Here is a 20,254-nt window from a genome sequence, read left to right as displayed (position 1 = left end):
TTGTGTGTTTTTCTGTGATTTCAGGTAAATTCTGGCTGAAATTGAGGGACTTGAGCAAAACTCTGAAAAAAGGCTGACAAAGGACTGCTGATGCTGTTGGAATCTGACCTCCCTGTACTCGAAATGGATTTTCTGGAGCTACAGAACTCCAAATGGCGCGATCTCAACGGCTTTGGAAAGTAGACATCCATAGCTTTTCAGCAATATATAATAGTCCATACTTTATTCGGAAATTGACAATGTAACTTGGCGTTGAACGCCAAGTACATGCTGCTGTCTGGAGTTAAACGCCAGAAAAACGTCAAGATCCGGAGTTGAACGCCCAGAACACGTCATAACTTGGAGTTCAACTCCAAGAGAAGCCTCAGCTCGTGGATAGATCAAGCTCAGCCCAAGCATACACCAAGTGGGCCCCGGAAGTGGATTTATACATCAATTACTTACTCATGTAAACCCTAGTAGCTAGTCTAGTATAAATAGGATAATTTACTATTGTATTAGACATCTTTGGTCTCAGTTTTAATCTATTATTCATCTTAGGAGACTAGTGATCAGTCTCAGTTTTGTTTTATTCTTCATCTTAGGAGGCTATTGATCACATTCAGGGGGCTGGCCATTCGGCCATGCCTGAACCTCTTTCACTTATGTATTTTCAACGGTGGAGTTTCTGCACACCATAGATTAAGGGTGTGGAGCTCTGCTGTACCTCAAGTTTCAATACAATTATTATTACTTTCTATTCAATTCTCCTCTATTCTTATTCCAAGATATATGTTATACTTAACTTTGATGAATGTGATGATCCATGACACTCATCATCATTCTCACCTATAAACGTGCGTGACTGACAACCACTTCCATTCTACTCTAGGCTGGGCGCATATCTCTTAGATTCCCCAACAGAATCTTCGTGGTATAAGCTAGATAGATGGCGGCATTTATGAGGATCCGGAAAGTCTCACCTTGTCTGTGGTATTCCGAGTAGGATTCTATGATTGAATGACTGTGACGAGCTTCAAACTCCTGAAGGCTGGGCGTTAGTGACAGACGCAAAAGAATCAAGGGATTCTATTCCAACCTGATTGAGAACCGACAGATGATTAGCCGTGCTGTGACAGAGCATAGGAACGTTTTCACTGAGAGGATGGGATGTAGCCATTGACAACGGTGATGCCGTTTATTACTTGGACGACCCAGTACACTTGCTGGTTAGTTGAACGGAGTTGTGTCCACTAGTGCCAATTTCTAAAATCCAATTACAAGAAAATAGGAATCACAATTTCGTCCACCAAGTTTTTGGCGCCGTTGCCGGGGATTGTTCGAGTATGGACAACTGACGGTTCATCTTGTTGCTCAGATTAGGTAATTTTCTTTTCAAAAATTTTTTCAAAAATCTTTTTCAAAATTTTTCTTTTCTTTTTCGTTTTTCCAAAAATGTTTTTCGAAAAAATTAAAATAAAAATACAAAAAAATTAGAAAATCATAAAAATCAAAAATATTTTGTGTTTCTTGTTTGAGTCTTGTGTTAATTTTTAAGTTTGGTGTCAATTGCATGCTTTTAAAACTTTTCTTGCATTTTTTTTCGAAAATTCCATGCATTCATAGTGTTCTTCATGATCTTCAAGTTGTTCTTGACAAGTCTTCTTGTTTGATCTTGATGATTTCTTGTTTTGTGTTGTTTGTTGTTTTTCATGTGCATTTTTTGAAGTGAATTCACTTGCTTCAGGTGAGGATATGATGTATTGATATAGTATTGGTGAGGCAGAATAACTGGTGATGGTTTTATTTAAAATTCTGGTCCTGGTTTGTTAGAGAGTTAGCAAGTTGAGAAGCATGAGAAAGATGAATTAGATTTAGCATTCCCTTATGACAGTTGCCTAATTATGGATTAGCGAGATCATAGGGTGAATGTTTGGTGAAAAGAAGTTTAGGATGCTTAGTGAGTTTTTATTGCAGTGCATTGTATTTATTTGGCACTTTTACCGTACTGGGAACCCATGGGTCGTGGATTCTCATTCCGTATATATATCTCTTGTTTTTCAGATACAGGTCCAAGTGCTCAGAAATGAGCTGTAGTTCATCTGAGAGACGGCGAAGATCTTTATATTCTCTACTTTATACTTTTCTTAGAATCTCTCCACTTTTGTTTTGAAAATATTATATTATGTATTGAACTCTTTTGAAATTGCCTATAAAGGCTCTGATGTTTTTTTTGGGAGAGATTAGGAGATTCTGTTGTCAACTACTTTCATACTGTATCCTAGCCGGCCTAAACTTCGTGGGTCGCGACTAGTGACTATTTACTTATGTTATATATATCTATCGGTTATCTATCTCTTAATCTCATTTATGCCTTTAGCCGTGCATCGCTTTTGACTTCACGCTTTATCTGTTAGTTGTCGAACGTGAGTAAAACGTTTTCGCGATTTTATTTTTACTCCTTTTCAAGTTTCTCGAATAATACTCCTTTCAATTATACTTATTTTATGATTAAAGATCTACTTGAGAGTCGTACCACCGTAATATCATTGACTTATGACTCGAGCATAAAGATTTGAATATTAGGGTGTTACATATAGCATGGTTGTCTTTAAAAATATTAGAGATATTAGTTTTCAAAACTTTTTTTTAGCATAATAGTTTTCAAAACTTAATTATTTCAGGACTACATTTTTTGGGGTATACAAGTGCTTGGGCCCAGGAGCATCGACAATAAGTAGGGCCTCGCTGGCCCAAGAACTTGATTATGAAGTATCCCGTCCATTCCTAGTCAAGAGTTTTGTAAATGGCAGACATTAGATTGCACCTTCTGATGCTTAGCTTAGCTTATTGCATCGGAAAAATAATTTATTGCTAATTTGCTATAATCATATTCTTTATTTAGTTATTTTTTTCTGTTGTTAACCATTGGAAATCCGTTCATTCATTGTTTCGTAACCGTAATGTATTCATGGACACTAATATGTAATTGATTATTCTTTTCTTTAATTGTAATAAAATTCACATGTACGGTACTACATCCTTTTTATGTGATATGATAGAGTTAAGCCCTACTTTGATTTTTGAGATTCGTGAGTTATTCTGAAATAGCCTTCAGATCTCAATTATATTAATTTAGTCCTCTAAATTCGATAAAATACATCATGATAATTCCATCTCTATTTTCTGTTATCAGAACACTAATATCGTAAGTGACGTAGCTTGGTCCTTATTATGTTAGACATGATAATGGCTAGCCAAGCTAGCAAATAAGTCTAATCGCACCAATTTGACCCTTTTCTCTCTTTATAACATAAACCAGAGAATTCTTGCCACGTTGAACATGGTAATAGCTAGCTGAGCTAACAAATAAGTGTAGTCGCACCAATTTAACCATTTTCTCCCTTTATAATATAAAATAGAAAACGTTGAATCCTTTTCATGATGAACATGGTAATGGCTAGCTGAGCTAGTAAATAAGTGTAATCGCACTAATTTGGTCTTTGTCTTCCTTTATAAGCTAAATCAGACAACGTCCTTCTTCTTCCTCTTTGTGCATCATTTCAAGTTTAGGGTAAACATTGCAGGTATGAGCCAGAGTTCTATGCGATCAACCATGAGGACTCAAAGTCATACAAGAGCATCGAGGCTACCAGAGTGGTGTAGTTGTGGCTACTACCTTGTCTTTCACTAGTCAATAACAGAGTCTAACCCTAATAAGCCATTCTTTGGATGTCCCATTTACAATGTAAGAAACTGTCTTAGTTCTTTCATGTTTGTTAATGGATTATGTTTGAAGGCCAAATTCCTTGTTGCAGATCACTGGAAGAGACGATGCAGATTATTTGTGTGGGTTGACAACAGACAAGAGATGGGTGAAAGAGTGAATTCTGTAGATAATATTGGCCAAGTGTGATAAAAAAAAAATAAGTAAGAACAAGAGATGAAAAACTAAGAAAAGACACAGCAGAAACACAGAAAATAGATATGGAGGTTTTTCTATTAAACCTCTAAGAAACCTGTTCTTAGCAACCTAGGTCATCGAAAGAATTTTTTCTACTAGACCTTCAAAGAGCTTGTCCTTGACAACTTAGATCAAAAGGATAAAAATAAATGAACTAACACTAAGAATTAGCTTAGGTTGGATCTTTCAAATTTTTTCAAGTAACAAGCAAAGTAAATCACTCACCTCACTTGTTCACACATAAAAATACATACATAAAGCAACCACAAAAATTTATTCATCCAAAACTATCTAAATTGTCTCATAAAAAGTGTTTAAATAAACCCCTAACAATTTAGCCTAAAAATAGGCCAAATCTTTCTAGATATGACTCTAAAATTAACCCTAACTAAATTTAAATCAGATTTGGTTTAAATTTAAAATTCTATAGATATGATAATTAATTTAAATCAGATTTGATTTTATTAGATTAGACCAGATTTGATTTAAATTTAAAACACGTAAAAATATTACTAAACAAATCAAAACTAAATAAAGTCTTATGACAAATCTTAACAACAAATCAAACTGAAATATGGACTAAATAATTTCAAAAATTAATACTAAATTTGTGATTTCCAAAGAACTTGAAGAGCACTCTTAGGATTCTTGATATCCTCATTTAGCCTAATGAGCTTTATGAGTGCCGCCATTTTAATATCACTCTTTTTGAGACGAAGTCTGTCTTCTTGATGTCCAAGACTGATACAGTATAATTTTTTTAGTCTACAGATCTTTGAAAAAGATAATATTATCATTCTGTCTCTTAACTTTAAAATACCAAAAATATCCTCTTGAGCACGTGTCAAAGTGATTCTCAATTTTGCATAAAGAATTAGAGAGTTGGAAGTTGAAGTGAGAACTCAAAAGTTATACATTTAGATGTTGTTTGTGCCATATTTGTAATGTTAGCGGGAGGTGTGAAGTTTCTTTTTAATGTTTGAGGAAAATTTAGTTTCAATGTTAAGATATTATATGATATAAGAATAAAAAATCGACAATATAACATTAAAAAATTGGCAGGATTCAGTTTCAACTTTAAGGTTCAAACTTGTTATCCTTGGTATCCTGTGTTATTATACAGGAAAATTCTAAGAAAAAATTTCCACTATAGCATAAAAATTGCATAATAATAAGATGAGATTGTCATAACATACACACAATATCATACCAGTAAAAGAGTATCTTAACAATGACATAACAATATCATAATATCAATTGTAGCAGAAATAAGTTCACCAAAAATTAAAAGACTAATTCTAAATCCAAACAGACTAAAATAAGGGACTTTCATCAAAGTATATTATGTATTCAACAAAACAGAAAGCATGTTACCCTAATTGTTTAACATCATTCACAAAAGATTACACAAATGCATCATTCACAAAATCCAACTTCCTTGTGCATCATTCACAAATGCATCAACAAGTTCACTTCTTCCTTGGTAGCTTGAAATCAAAAGTTGGGGCAAACTTTATAAAGTTGGCCAAGCTGAAAGCTATGATTAAGCTTGCTCCTTGCAATGGATCCACAGTGACAAACCTTATGTTAGTGAGGACTTTCTTCTGGTTTGCAATTTAGGTGGCCTTGTAGGCGGTGCCTACTCCAAGAAAATAAATCTAAAGTTAAGTGTGCAACTATAATTGAATAAACCTTGTTAAAACTAAATTTAACTACAAGTTGAAAGTCTTGTGCATCATAGTAGTTTGGCTGAGATAGTTCAATCATAACTTCTTGCACATCAATAGCCTAAGGTACAAAATTTGGAAGAGCTTGACCAAGTGCTTCTTGTCCACCACTTTGAGAAAGAGCACCACCAACTTCTAGTGCAATGACTATAAAAGGATCAGTAACAACTTATGGTTCAGTATTTGGATCAATTTCAACTTGTGGTGCAATATTTCTTCTAGCATTAGACTTTGACTTAGCAGTAGCAGCAATATCATCACTCTTGTTCTTTGGACATACTCTCTTAGTGTACCCCTTTTGCAGACAGTATCTACAAGTGGATAGTTTAAGTTGTGTTTTCAGTATCTCACTAAAGTTAGTTTTTTTGTTTTTTTTGTTACCCTTATTTGCATCCTTTCTCTTTTTCTTTGTGAGAGATCCAGATTTTTTCTTACTCTTTGGTTCTTGTGGATTATCATACTTAGATAATTTATATGATGTGCATAAGTATCTCTGTAGGAGTTCATGATCAACCACTTATGACAAAAATCCACAAGCTTCTTGTTGACTCTTGCAAGAGTAGCACAAGTATGTACACAAGTTATTTCTACAAGTTGTGAGTATTATAAATAATAAAAATGATAAATTGATCTCTAACTTTTTGATCCGCAGACATTTAAGTCCTTGAATATTTAAAAATGCATTTAAGTCTCTGACCTCTTTAAAATTTGGACACATCAATCCCTGTGTAATTTGTCCCATTTTAAAAACCCTCTCACGTATGCATCCGTATCAATCAGGTCAGTACAATGGGAAGTTTGATTTTTCTGTTAGGTCTGACATACCCAAATGAACATGAAGGATCGATATGTCCAAATTTTAAAAAAATCAGGGACTTAAATGTATTTTCAAATTTTTAAGAACTTAAATGTCCACTAATAAAAAGGTCAAGAACCTATTTATCATTTTCTCTTATAAATAAGTTTAAAGGAAATAAAGATTATAAATTATATACCATGAAACTTGAATAAAATATTAATCTATTAACATCCAAATCTGACATGTGCATAGCTTCTTGCGGAAGTCCACCACCATGTTTATAGAGTATCCATGCACCTCAAATATCTCGTAAGCATCATCTCCAGTCCACAATGAATACCAATTTTGGACTCTTTCTTTTTTTTTTTTCTAGCCTACTCTAAATTATAGGTAGTAACTTACCCACATGGTTAGTCAACTTAACTTTATTTTTTGCCATTGCTGACTTCTTCAAGAAGAGTAATGATTGACTTGGCTGTTACTTCTTTAATTCGTGTATTAAATACCTCACATGCAATAGACTTGGATGTGATAATGGTTTCGTTGGCTTTGGGTAGGGGGTTATTAACCGCAAGGGTAATGGGTTCATTATTGTTGGATAGGGGTTTGGAGTGGAAAATGGGGTAGGATTCTGCTCCTTGTTTTGGCAAGGGGTTTAAAATGGAGATAGATGTATCTTTTTCATTAGTCTTGGGAGGACTATTTGATTTGGAGATCTCAATGTTAGGACTTGCTCTTTAAATTGCCATTTGACTCATCACAATTTTCTTTTCCTCAAGAACTTCTGGTGATAACTTCTGGTGATAACATTCTATTCACAAAATAAACATCAACTAGGTCATTGTTCTTCTGAATCATAAAGTACATCTTTCTTAACTCATTATCAGAATTCAAAACTCTTAAGCCAACACCTAAACTACTCCTAAAAATATGTCACCAATATTCGTCTATCTTATCATACTCAAGTTATTTGTAATAACTTTTTATAAAAAATACATCTAATATATCATCATCATCAAGGTCACTAACATATGCTTTGTTATTAGGTGAATAAATCGTTATTTTATTTTTATCTTTCTATAACTTATCTTTATGATGAAAGTCATGAAACATATTCTCTCAATACATCCATCTGATTGATTTTTGTTTTTTTTTCGTCATTAGAACAACAAATTAACAGAGACAATCACATTACTCAATTCACTTATAATATTAACAAATATCAACAAAAAAAACTCTTTAAATCACTAGGTCATCCCTAAATCCGCATAAAAAAATCTCATTATTCAACAATTGAAATATAGCATAAAAAAAACTCTTGAACCTAATCATACAAGCACAAAAAGACGGAGAATAAAAAAAAACAAAACAAGCAACAATAGTTCACAAACATAAAAATATTACCTTAAATTACGAACAAAAAATAATAATAATAATAATTCATCACTAACCTTTCTGACAAAATAAAAAACTGTTTAGCCACAAATAAACTCTCCGCACTGCTATACACACAATAACCACTAGTTTTCTTTCACTTATAGAGGAGATGATGATAATAATAATAGTTATTATTGTTGTTATTATTATTATTATTATTATTATTATTATTATTATTATATCAATGTGCTGGATAACTTCTGTTACCACAATCCTTAAAGTTTTTAGTCTATTCAAGAATTGAAATAATTTTATATAAATTATAATATTAGTTATGAAAGTAATATAATTTATTTAAGCAATTTTATCATAATTCTCCATTGGCTGATTTAGTTTCTTTCAACTCCTACGATTAGAACATTTATCTTCTTTGACCTTGGCATGTGATCTACAATTGGATTCAAGTCAGATAAGATTCTTTAAAATGAATAGATGATATAAATGAGATAGAAAATTTATTATATATATTTTTCAATATTACATTATTGAGGAGTAATCCTTTTGTTGATTCTATGTAAAATGAATTGTTTGTATCAAACTAATTTTTTTAATTAAAAAATTTTGTTTGACTATCAATTTTATAGGTTAGTGTTTAAAGTTTACTAACTTAAAATATAAATAAATAAAAAGAGTTAAGTACGATTTTAGTTCCTAATGTATAGTTCGAAAAAATTTTTCGTTCTGAACCTTTTTTTTTCATACAAAATCGGCCCCAACGTTTAACTTAGTTTTAAAATCGTGGCGGTAGAATTGGAGGAAGAAGTGGATCCTGGACAGCTTTTTCTCCTCTTTTCCCTTCTTCTTCTTCCGTTCCTTCTTCGCAGGAGTAGAAACACTCTCTTTCTCTTATTTTTTCTTTTTTTTTATTTTATAATTTTTTTGTTATGAGTAATTTGGTCCAAAGTTTTAATATTTAAGTAAAAAAAACGATTTTAAAACTTGATTTTAAACTTTAGGGACGATTTTATATACAAAAATAGGTTGGAGATGAAAAAATTTTCGACCTATACGGAACTAAAATCGTACTTAACCCTAAAAAAAAGTTACTTTCACAACTATTAGAGTGCATATATAATTTATTAACGTTTTCTATATCTAAATTATTTAATTTTACTATTAAGTTAATTCAACCAAATAGTGGTTACAAGTTATTGCTTATTTTTTTAGTCATGTTTAGTGTTTATTTGGGCATCATTATCTTGCTAAAAAATAATCTTTGAATAAACTACCATTTCTAACCATAAAAGTTAAAAACGCTGACATCTATAGAAGACAAAAATTACCATTTGTACCCATAAAAATGGCTTTTGCAAGCAAAATTATCTAGACCCTACAAAATTAAATAAAATTCCTAAACTACCCTTCTCTCCACCACTACTACCATCATCTCTCCCCTTTCTCTCAATGTTCTCAGCAATCCAATCCCAACATCGATCACATCGCCTCTCAATACCACCGCCTCGCCCTCCTCCTCAACCATCACCCTAACCCCTTCCGCTTTCCGGGATTTGCCGCCAAAACTTTTGGAAAATAAACACCCTGAGAAAAATCACTAAAGGCAAACAAATTCAGCTCAAGGAATCAAAACGAAGCAGAAGAGAAGAAAGGTGAAGTTAGTATACCCGAAGCGGCCGGTCTTTCAGGCCTGGCCGTGCTTGCTGCTGCCTTTAATCTTGGAGATGCTGACGAAATCCTCCTCGGCAAAAACGGCGTCGTTATAGGCGAGGAGAGCGGGACCTTGCCATTGGGCGAGGGTGTCGGAGAGAAGTGAGTCGTGGCGGTGAGAGCGGCAGTCGAGGCAAAGGGAGACGGTAGTGGCACCAGCATCGTTGGCAGTCGATTGTGCATTGAATTACGAATGTGACTGTAATTAGAATTTGCTTTGATCTTTCTTATTTTCAAGTTATTGCTTCTATGGTTGGCGTGGTGAGACAAAAGAAGTGGTTGAAGGGGGGGAAGCAGAGCCTGCAGATGAGATTGGAGTCGAAAAGGTAGAGGGAGGAGGAAGGGTGGTGATGGTGGCGGTGGTGATGGTAATGGCAGCAGTGATGGTGATAGTTGGGGAGGAGAGTGGTGATAGAGTTTGGAATTGGAGTAGTTGAAAACATTGAGAGAGAGGGAGAGGGGGAAGAGATGATGGTGGTAGTGGTGGAGAGAAGGGTAGTCTAGGAATTTTATTTAATTTTTTAGGGTTTAGATAATTTTGCTTGCAAAAGCCGTTTTTTATGAGTACAAATAGTAATTTTCGTCTTCTATGGGTAAATATGTCAACGTTTTCAACTTTTATGATTAGAAATGGTAGTTTACTCGAAATCTTTTTTTATTTTTTAGCGTGTTTGGCAAATTTCTATTAGTAAAACTAAAAGCACTAAAAAAATTTAAAAAAAAAACATCTTTTTTGAGAAGCTATAATTTATATCTTCTTTTAAAAGATTTATTTTTCTTAAAAACAAAAAAAAAAGATGTTTGCCATGTAATAAACAAACAAAAGAGTACTTTTATATTGTTATACCCAAATATAATTTATGGATAAAAAGATCTTTTTACATGAGATATCCAAACATAAATTTTTTTTTTTACTTTTACATAAGATCTTTAAAAAAAATAACTCAAAAAAAATATTTTCTTAAAAACTCACTCAACCCCTTAGTATAAGTTCACCAAATCCCCCTTTTTTATTAAAAGCATTGTACTTGAATATTTGGTGGTTTTTGTTATTTCTTTTGTTTGTTGCATCTATATATTTATATACAATTTGAAAGCTTGGTTGTGGTCTAAGTTTATTGTGTTAAAACTAATGTATATAATAATTTTGTTATATTAGAATTCTTAGTTGGCTTCCCGTGCGGACATTCAACTAGTATTTTCATACAATTGGAACCGACTCTTTACATCTATTTGAAGACGTAGCTGGTAGTCATCAAGATCGAAATCAACTCTTCCTCTACAGTCTACACAACTATGCAAAGCAGGAACCTAGGCTTGTACGCGTGAACCAAAATTGTTTGATAATATCAAAGTTCAGAAATATAGAAATACTAAGGCCATGGAAATAAAGACACAAACAAAATTGTTTGCTTGTCTCGTTTCTATATTTGTTTTCTTATCCAAACAAGTTTAAATTCCTACACATTTCTATATCTGTTTAGAGACCGTTGTCAAAAAATAAAATAAAATAATCCAAACAATCAAAGAGAAAGAGGCAGTGTTTCTCAAGCATGCAGGATGATGAGCCAGTAGCGAAGGGATCAAATTTGGGCATTTTGAAGGCAGGAGATGGGGTTGCAGACCGAGGTTGCCACGGGTGGCTGTCCTTCATAGCAGTGTAGCATTGTTGTACAACAAGAGTTGTGGCAGCATGGATTGCAGTGGTGATCGGCACCGCCATGCTGCCCGTTGGTGGGGGAGAGTAGGCTCAACGAAGATGCGAGGTTGGAGATGGCTGCTGTTTCAGAGTTCAACTGTTTATGGACATGAAAAGAACCGAGTTGGAGGAGGCTCTTCAAATTGGTTACTGCTCGCCAAAGTAAGTGGGCCTATCCCTTACTAGAAGGCCACCACCACCACCACCACCACCTAAAGCCACCTGTGACCTTGGCATTTAAAGTAAAATAACACCTATGATGTATATTATATAGAACAATGGGGCAGGGGAAGAGATCTTGTACCACCATTCTTGTGTCTCAGATCCCAACCATGATAATGACCATAAATAAAATTTGATATTTACAGCTGAATTATCTGCTCAAAGTTCAACCTCATGAAGATCACTAAAACTGCCACTGCCACTCCTTGTAGGAGGTGCGCTCATCGAAGAAAACTGATTAGGCATATACACTGATGGTGGCAGTCCCAAAGCTTCCCCTAGAGGCCTAATTTCACCCTTCCTCAACGGGCTAAATGAAGTGCTAACACTACTATCCCATGAAGCTCGCCGTTGAAGGGAACCAGGGTTGCCACTATTTGTCATTGTTACCTGGTTTGAGATGTGACCCATACTTGGAAACTTTTGTTTGGGCAATGGTGGCTTGGGACTGAGGGGTTGGGGGGACCAATCATTCCCTGAAGATGTAGACGGATTTTCATTACTCGAGGTATCTTCTTGATTGCTTTCTGTTATACCCGTCATTGTCTGGTCATTTGATGATGGTGCAGGAGACGGAATGAAAAACTTTGCATTGGCTCCAAGAGCAGGTTTGACAGATGCAACAGGTGGCGATTGAAATAAGTTTGCAGAGCTTCCACCACCTTGGTTGAAGGTATCAACATACCTGGATAATCCATATAAGCTATATCAATTCTATGCATTCAAATGCATTAAATGACAGAGAATGACTATCGATAATAAACTCTTCCCCTTGTTTCAGGAAAGTAATCGAGCTGCAAACAAGAGGCAGCACTCATATGATCTTCCTTTAAATTTTCTATTTTTATACTATTTTATCTTTTTCCTGTTTAAATTACAAATACCATGTGTCATACCATGTGTCGAACTTGGTTTGAGCCAGTCAATCCACTGTAAGAAACATTTCCTTGCGCTTTTTTTTTCCCATTCCCAAGACTCAATCCTCAGCCACTATATAAAGGGAAACAAGTGGTGCACCACTTAAACCAACCAGCAGCCAGGAGTGGATTCACATGTGCTCTTCCTAATTTCATTACTTTTCATATTTGATATTTCTAATGTGTACATTATAGTTAGTCTACAAACTAGAACAAAAACCACCCTTGATACTTATTTATATTTTTACGGCTACAATTCTTACGGTTCTGAAAGATCTCCATCTTCCAGTTTCTTAATTAGTAGATAAACCAACAACAGGAGGACAAATTTACATTGATAACAGACAATTATTGCATATAGCAAAGTTGAACTCTGCTTCCAATAGCAACATGATCATTGAAGATTAAAAATTATATTACCTTGACCGAACACCCATGCGGCCACGTGCAGAGAATTGGTTTGTGCTAGGTGGCATTGGTGGCATCCCAGGAGAACTTGAAGTTCTCAAATCAGAGCCACCATTGGAAGGTGATCCTTCTGTTTGTAATAGCACCTTCCTCTACCCATCTCTTCAGTTTTTCATCATAGTAGAATTTGTTCTTTTCACCCAATTTAGCCTTCATAGAGCAGAATAAAGCCCTTCAAATTGGCAATCACTGTGAATAGAAAAAGAAAATAAAGCATGGAATATTGAACAACTAATAATACCTGTTTGCCAGTGCGAGGCCTCAAGACTAACCCCACCGTCTTTTGCAAAAGTTGTGAGCCAAAACCAAAACGGGAGAAGTGTGTAGTTCCCCCTGATACTGCCTCTCGTACTTGTGCATCAGGTGAAGTTTCCTATGATGAAAGAGAACAACTTCATTCTTTTATTTTTGAAGTTAAAATACAATACTAGAACTCAACCAAACACATGAAAAGCAGAAGCAGAAAATGTCCAAAATACACCTTTCATATTAATCACACACCTGTCTGGGGCTTCTACCAAAGTCTGGCTCCGAAACACTTCTATTGGGCATTGTCATTTTATTATTGTCAGTTGTCCACTCGGTTATGGGTTCCATAGAAACAGATGGAACTAAGGATGACATGGCCATCGTTGATTGGCTACTGGCTACTCTCTGCGTGTGTGCCACAGAGTGATGATGCTGTTCATTTCCATGTACAGTTCCTTGTGATGATGATGGAGCAGGCGGGGGCAATCCACCAACAACTTTATGAGCAGTACTATCAAAAAAGTTGAGCAATTTGCCCACTAACTTTGCAGGAGCCAAATTTGCAGCATATCCACCCTGAATAGATATTGTTAAAGGAGATGAACATTGCCAAGACTATCAAAACACTGAAGACTCAATCATGGTAAGGAAGTACCTGTTGGTGGGTTCTAATCCTCTCCTCAAGAGACAATACCAATTGTTTCCATGTTTCTACTTCCGGTGTCCTGCCAATTTTTAAGGATTTCAATGCTGCTTGACAGTACCTGATGTCAGAGAATAATGATTATTAGTTTGGGAACACAAAAGCTAGAATCATAGATCACAAAATATGGACTTACTTCAACGAGTCTGAAATCTTTCCCACTTCAGCAAGCATATAGGCATATATAAGCTTATATGGCTGGAATGGAACCAAAATAAACTGGGAGTTTCCAATCACCTTCGAATATTCGTATAATTCAGTTCTCTGTTCACGTAACCAATAGAGAAGTTTTGAGCAGGTATAGAAACACAACTTACAAAAAGTGAATCATATTGAGGATAATGTTATTTTACAGATAGATGTCAAGGTAGCACAATTCTGTCACAGAGAGATCACAAGGTTTTAAAGATGTTACAGTATTTTTCTGATTAACCTAGGATTGGAGAATACCAAAGATGTAAGTTTAAAGATCCCCAAAGTACATTCAAAACATGTACAAGCAATAGAACAACCAATTTTGTGCAAAAGCTAACTTAAGAGCTCACGAGATTTCAACGAACCTGGATAGCTTCTGGACTAGCATAAGTTCGAGGAAATTTCCAGTGATCTGCTCCTAATAGACAGAGCCTTGCACTGTCTGAGTATGACTCAAAGTTTGCTTCAGCAACTAAATAGCATATGTGTGCAGCGGTGATCTAAAGTACAAATATCAAATAAGAAAAGATACTGAAATTATTTTTAAAAGAACAAAAAATCAATAATAAAAAAAACATAGATTGAGAAAAAGTATACCTCACTTCTCTCCTTCCACAAGCTATCACCTAAATGAATAATTACTAGTTCATCATCTTTGGTTCTGTTTGCAGTTATTACAGACAGATTCTCTTCCCAATCATCAAGCATGGCATTAGATCCTAACTGAAAAACAAGACTTTAACTTTCCCAATCAATCAAAAACCAATAAACTTTGCAACTACTGAAACCGTAAAGTAAGAAAACATCTAAAATTACACAAGTCAATCCGTGTATTATGGTATTATCCTATTGATATCACCTGTGCAGACTGCTCAGGCATATTAAAGGCACTGGGATTCCCTCCAGTTGAGCTGTCAGCAGAGAAAACTTCAGCAGGTTGTCCAGCAATTAGAAGGCATAATGTGCGCAGAGGTGACCCTGCAACCAGTTGTCGAAGGGCCATTTGCTTAACTGTATCAACATAGAACTGCAGTGCAAATATTTACCAAATTCATTCCCCCAACAACGGCATTATGAAAAAGGATTGTAGAAGACATAAGGGACTGTCTAGCTCAGCAATTCAGGATCAATAGGTGTCCAGTATACAATTAGTTAAAACTTGCAGCTGACCTGTTCACCAAGTTGTGAAGCAAGTACAAGTGCAGGGCCCCACAATTGACCTTCTTGTGCACATTGCAAAGCCTCCTTCTTTTTGCCCGAGACAAGAAGATTTTGTACCTCAGAAGCCGTAGCCTAGATCAAAAGCAAAATAATTAATGCGTGCAAATTCAACAAACCCTAGAGGATGGGAGCATAGTCAGGAATTAATACACACCCGCATTCTTTCTTCTGGAGGCAAGTTTTGCAGGCAATGGCTCAGGATGCCATACTGAGTGAAATCCTTACTAGTCATCTTGACTGATGCAAAGAGTTTTGCAACTGCTGATTCAGGAGTATCATTTTCCTGCATTTAATTCCAAAAGTTACCAATCCTGGTTTTTCATGAGATGAACAGCATTACAACATTAATGACTCTGAATTTAAACTAAAGGAACATGATAAGTAATAAAGTTAATCATAATTCATAACTAATCGAAATCAACCAAAAATATTTCAGGGCGTTGGGTACAGATAATCCAGACAGTTACAGCAGCCAAATTAATCACCAACTGAATTCCTTCAGTCTGCCTATATGCATTTGAGGCCTTGTTATTAACTTATTATTATTATTAGAACGTTTGAAACCTTATATTAGCACCCCTTAAAAGCCATAAAACTGTCCTCCTCTTGCTAAGCTAGAGTGGATACCACTGTCCACGTCTACCCAAATTCTTTCCTTGTTAACACACAGCACTATGAATGAGAAATCAGCTTTCCATAATTGTTAAACCATGGAAAGAGAATAGGGAATAGAAGCCACGTTGGAGATCAATTATAATTTAATAAAGCGTTCAAAAAGAGTTGACTGAAACATGCAGGAAAAAGAAAAGGTAGATTCCATTTGCATCAATAGTACAGCAACATGAAGGGTAGCAAATATAGAAGGTAGAGAACTAGGTGTGCAACATATGCAATTATGCATATAACAGCAGAAACTAATACTTTTGCAGTTGCTTCAATGCACATAACATCTCTCAACAGAACTTCATTGTTAAAGGTATGGAAAATTAAATGAACAACGGCAAAAAACAAGGAAACGATAAATAATTCACAAGCATATAGATTTAACTTACTTTCAGTATGGTATCTGTGCCAAATGGAGAACGTAATTTCCCATAATGTTGGCAGGCTATTTTAAGCAAGGAGAGAAGGAGTCTCAACCTTTCACCTTTCTTATAATCCATATCAGGTGATCCACAGTTTGCAATCCGCTCATCTATCCATTTGTACAAATCTTTACTTCCTACACTCCCACCAACCAAAGGTCCTGGGAAAGATTGCTGGGTCAGTGCATGAAAATAATCACTGGAAGAACCCATGCTTCCCCTGACAACTTCCATCACGTTCAACACAGAAACTGAACCTTGAACAGCAGCATCCTTCAGAGAAAGCCAATGATAGAGTTAATCATTGTAGAAACTAAATTAAGATTTAACTATGTAAGCATAGATCAAAACACTTTAGAGCAAATTAAGAATTAACCTGGCTACCAAAGGATGAGCTCATGAGACTAGAATCCTTCATTACAACAAGTTTTCCACCAAATCCAAAGGTCACCAAGGCATGGGGAGGACGTCCAGCTGATGATCTTCCAGCATGAGGAGCGTAAGAATACTGATTCCCGCTCTGAAATGATTGCTGGGAGTAACTAAAGGATTTCTGACTTTCAGCGTAATCATTTGAGAAACTCTGGTGCTCATCATACTTTGTATTTGAATAATTTAAATGTTGAGTATGATCTGCACTAGGAGCAAAGCTTTGCACTCCAACACTACCATTAGATTGATGATGATTGTGGTTCACTTTATTATACATAGGAACTGATCCAAATGAACTAGAAGTACTCTGTTGATCTTTTACAGAAATACTTGATCCATAAGAATGATCCAATTGCTTGTTTCCAACAGAAGATGCATGATCCCCACTTCTATTAACAGATTCAGTCGTGTAAGTGTTCCAGCCTTGCTGATGGTTAACACCATACGAACCACTCCATCTGCCATCCACAGCTTGACCACTAACATCCTGTGAGCCATAACTGCCAGCTTGGCCGAATTCTGTATACAAATTATTATCCGTATGCAAAAAAGAACCAGTAGAAGCATGACCATTTTCTAGTCCCTGAGCCGTGGATTGAACTGATGAATTGTAAGTATCTAATGAGCGCCATTCTTGGGCAATTGTGTCATAATACCAACCGGGATATTGAGGATCGAAATACATATGTTCTGGATACCCATTGTTCCCTTGCGAAACCTGATTCCAGTTAGATACACTTTCAGTTGTACCAGATTGGGCTAATGTTCCTGCAATTGACTGAGAAGGTTGTTGCTCATAGGAGATCTCTGCTGCAGCATCAGAAGCAGCAGGCCAACCTGCTGCCACTGCTGCATTGCCATCAGTGCTTCCCTGAGTTGCAGCTGTTGCATTGTCATCTACTTGATACCATTGCCCAGTATTGTAGTCATACTTCCATCCAGGATAAAGACTCTCCCAGTCCTGGCTGCTACCGAGATCTTGACCACTTGTGCTATTTCCAAGAGATGCATCATAAGCTTGACCCTCTTGGTATTGGGCATACGTAACCGAACTGTTAAATCCATCACTTTGGATTCCATTATCATGTTTCACCTCATCATGTTTCACTTCACCATTAGAACCACCATACACTTTCGCACCAAAATCCCCACTAGACTGATCCCCAAATTCACTGAAAAAGTCGGAAAAGCCTTCGCCTCCACTAGAATCCATATTAAAAGCATTCCAACCGACTTGCTTAATCTCTGGACCGGCAGTTCCATTGCTCTTGCTGGCATTTGAATCCTTCAAAACATCGGATCCGGTTCCATGTATTCCTGGATCTACAGTCCCTTCACTCAAGGACGCCATAAAACCTCCCTTTTCATAATCACCTGCAACGGTTCCAACATTGGATTTATTGCCATCATCTTCTCTATTCAGCTCAATCCCACTCTTGCCAACACCTGAATTTTCAGAAGCGACGGTGGCATCGGCATCACCGATTCCCAGATTTGCAAACACTTTGGCGGCATCATCGGAATCACTGCTTACATCTTGAGCCATGGGCTTAACAGGTGCCACGTGGACATCATCGTCCTCAACCAGCTTATCGAAGAAATCCTCATCCGTCTGATCCTCCAACTGAAATGGAGGATTCGAAGCCATCTCCTCCAAAAACCCTAATCCTTGCCAACCAAAAACTCAATTCCCTATTCCCACTATACAATCCCTAATTTCGCCTTCTAACAAAAAATCCTAACCTCCGTAACGGAGCTTTAACTCGAGATCCAAAAGACTCAAGAATTCACTGCTCCAAAAAACAAGCACAATCTCGAGTTGCCGAAGTCGCAAGATCTGCGAACTCCAAAATCGACGAAATCGGAGAACCTGCAAATCAACGAGGAAAATTCGAAGGAAAGAGCATTACCCGGAAACTGCAAAGCTTCAGCCTCGATCAAACGCACCGTTTTGTGCCGCGAAGCAAAAGGACGGAAAAAAAAAAGATGAAAAATCAAACCTGTGCGCAATGAAAATTTTGTTTTTTCGAAGAACTGAAAGAGAATCAGAGACACACGAAAAGAGAGAGAAAATTAGTAAACAGACGAAAGCCCTCGATCTCGCAACACTCCACCTACCACCGTCACAAAGAGAACTACCCTCGTATTTCAATTTTGGATTATTTATTTATTGTGGCATCAACCCTCAATTCAGCACCCTTTCTTTTATGACAACTTGATTTTTAACTGAAATAAAAATAACAATCTGTTCTTAACTATAAAGTTATAAGCCAGAGTAATCTTTGATAACAAGATAGGAAAGACATTTGACTTTTTAATTCTTATCATAAAATATACAGTTATATAATTATATTTATCAGATTATTATTTATATGATTAATATAAAAGATAGTTATTTTTATTGATGTAGCATTACCTAATTGAATACATATATAAAACTATTTATATGGAATTAGTATATCAAAATTAAATTCTAATTTTAATAGATTAATATTGTAAAAACTTTAAATAGTCAATATAATTATTTTTGTTTTTTAAAATAATGATTTTTTAAGATTATATATAAGTTTAAATATAATTAAATGTATATATAAATTTTTTATAAAACAACCTAAGAAAAATTAGATTCAAAACAAAATTATATATTCTATAAACATACAGTAATTCTTGGTCAACATGTCAAATAATAAAGTTTTTACTATATCTTAATTAATTTTAGAAATTTACAAAAATAAAATATTTGACTTTTAAAATTATAAAAATACAATTTTTGTAATTTGGATACGAAAATGTAATTTTTTACAAATTTATGTAAACTATGGAAGGAGTTCTACAAATTTAAAATACACGTAAATCACATAAACCGTGGAAAGGATCCAACGATTTATACACGAGTTTTACTATATATACCAACATAAAGTGAGTAGGATATATTTACATCTATCATTTATACTGTGAACGAAATAAGATTATATTTTATAGTACATTTTGAATTTATTCAAATTATAAAAATAATATAATTTTAAACGATTTGAATAATATTGATTTGATTTATACTTTTTAATCTAATTTAATTTTATACAAATAATTAATTTATACGGTGCTAATTTAAATTTATTATTCAAACTATTCTGATTTAATCTAATATAATTTAAATTAAATAGTAATAATTTTTTTTGGTGACTTAAAAAGGATAAATTTAAAATAAAAGAAAAAAATAAGCCTCAAGAGAAGTTGCAAGCTTACAACATTATTAGGACAAGCATTTCGAAAGTCTCGCCATGTCAACAACCATTTAGTATACTCAACTTTTTCTTTTAACAAAGTTCAAATGTACTCTCTATTTTGTATTATTATTTTAGAATCTTTTCAATTTTTTAAGCATAAAACAAATAAAAGGGCAAATTACTGAAATAAAAATGACACGCTATTATCACACCATTCATTCACATTAGATCCCTTTCACAGTTTATGCATATTTTTGTATTCTCA

The 20,254-nt window shown here is 35.0% G+C and overlaps 1 protein-coding gene across 1 annotated transcript; it reads right to left on the bottom strand.

Moving 5' to 3' along the window:
* Positions 1-10,955: 10,955 nt before the first annotated feature.
* Positions 10,956-18,923, bottom strand: LOC107485952 (protein transport protein SEC16B homolog). The gene is given in 15 exon segments (XM_052254927.1): positions 10,956-12,177; positions 12,830-12,958; positions 12,960-13,027; positions 13,119-13,250; positions 13,379-13,702; positions 13,782-13,890; positions 13,966-14,093; positions 14,390-14,524; positions 14,622-14,747; positions 14,884-15,051; positions 15,195-15,317; positions 15,400-15,528; positions 16,298-16,603; positions 16,707-18,632; positions 18,763-18,923. Coding segments are annotated over 14 exon segments (4,107 nt in total). The 5' UTR covers positions 18,411-18,632; positions 18,763-18,923; the 3' UTR covers positions 10,956-11,651.
* Between the last annotated feature and the right edge of the window lie 1,331 nt (positions 18,924-20,254).

The sequence above is a fragment of the Arachis duranensis genome, chromosome 1 (genome assembly GCF_000817695.3).
Source record: "Arachis duranensis cultivar V14167 chromosome 1, aradu.V14167.gnm2.J7QH, whole genome shotgun sequence".
Lineage (NCBI taxonomy): Eukaryota > Viridiplantae > Streptophyta > Magnoliopsida > Fabales > Fabaceae > Arachis > Arachis duranensis.
Note: the sequence above shows the minus strand (reverse complement) of the source record. Positions and strands in the feature narration are given on the sequence as shown.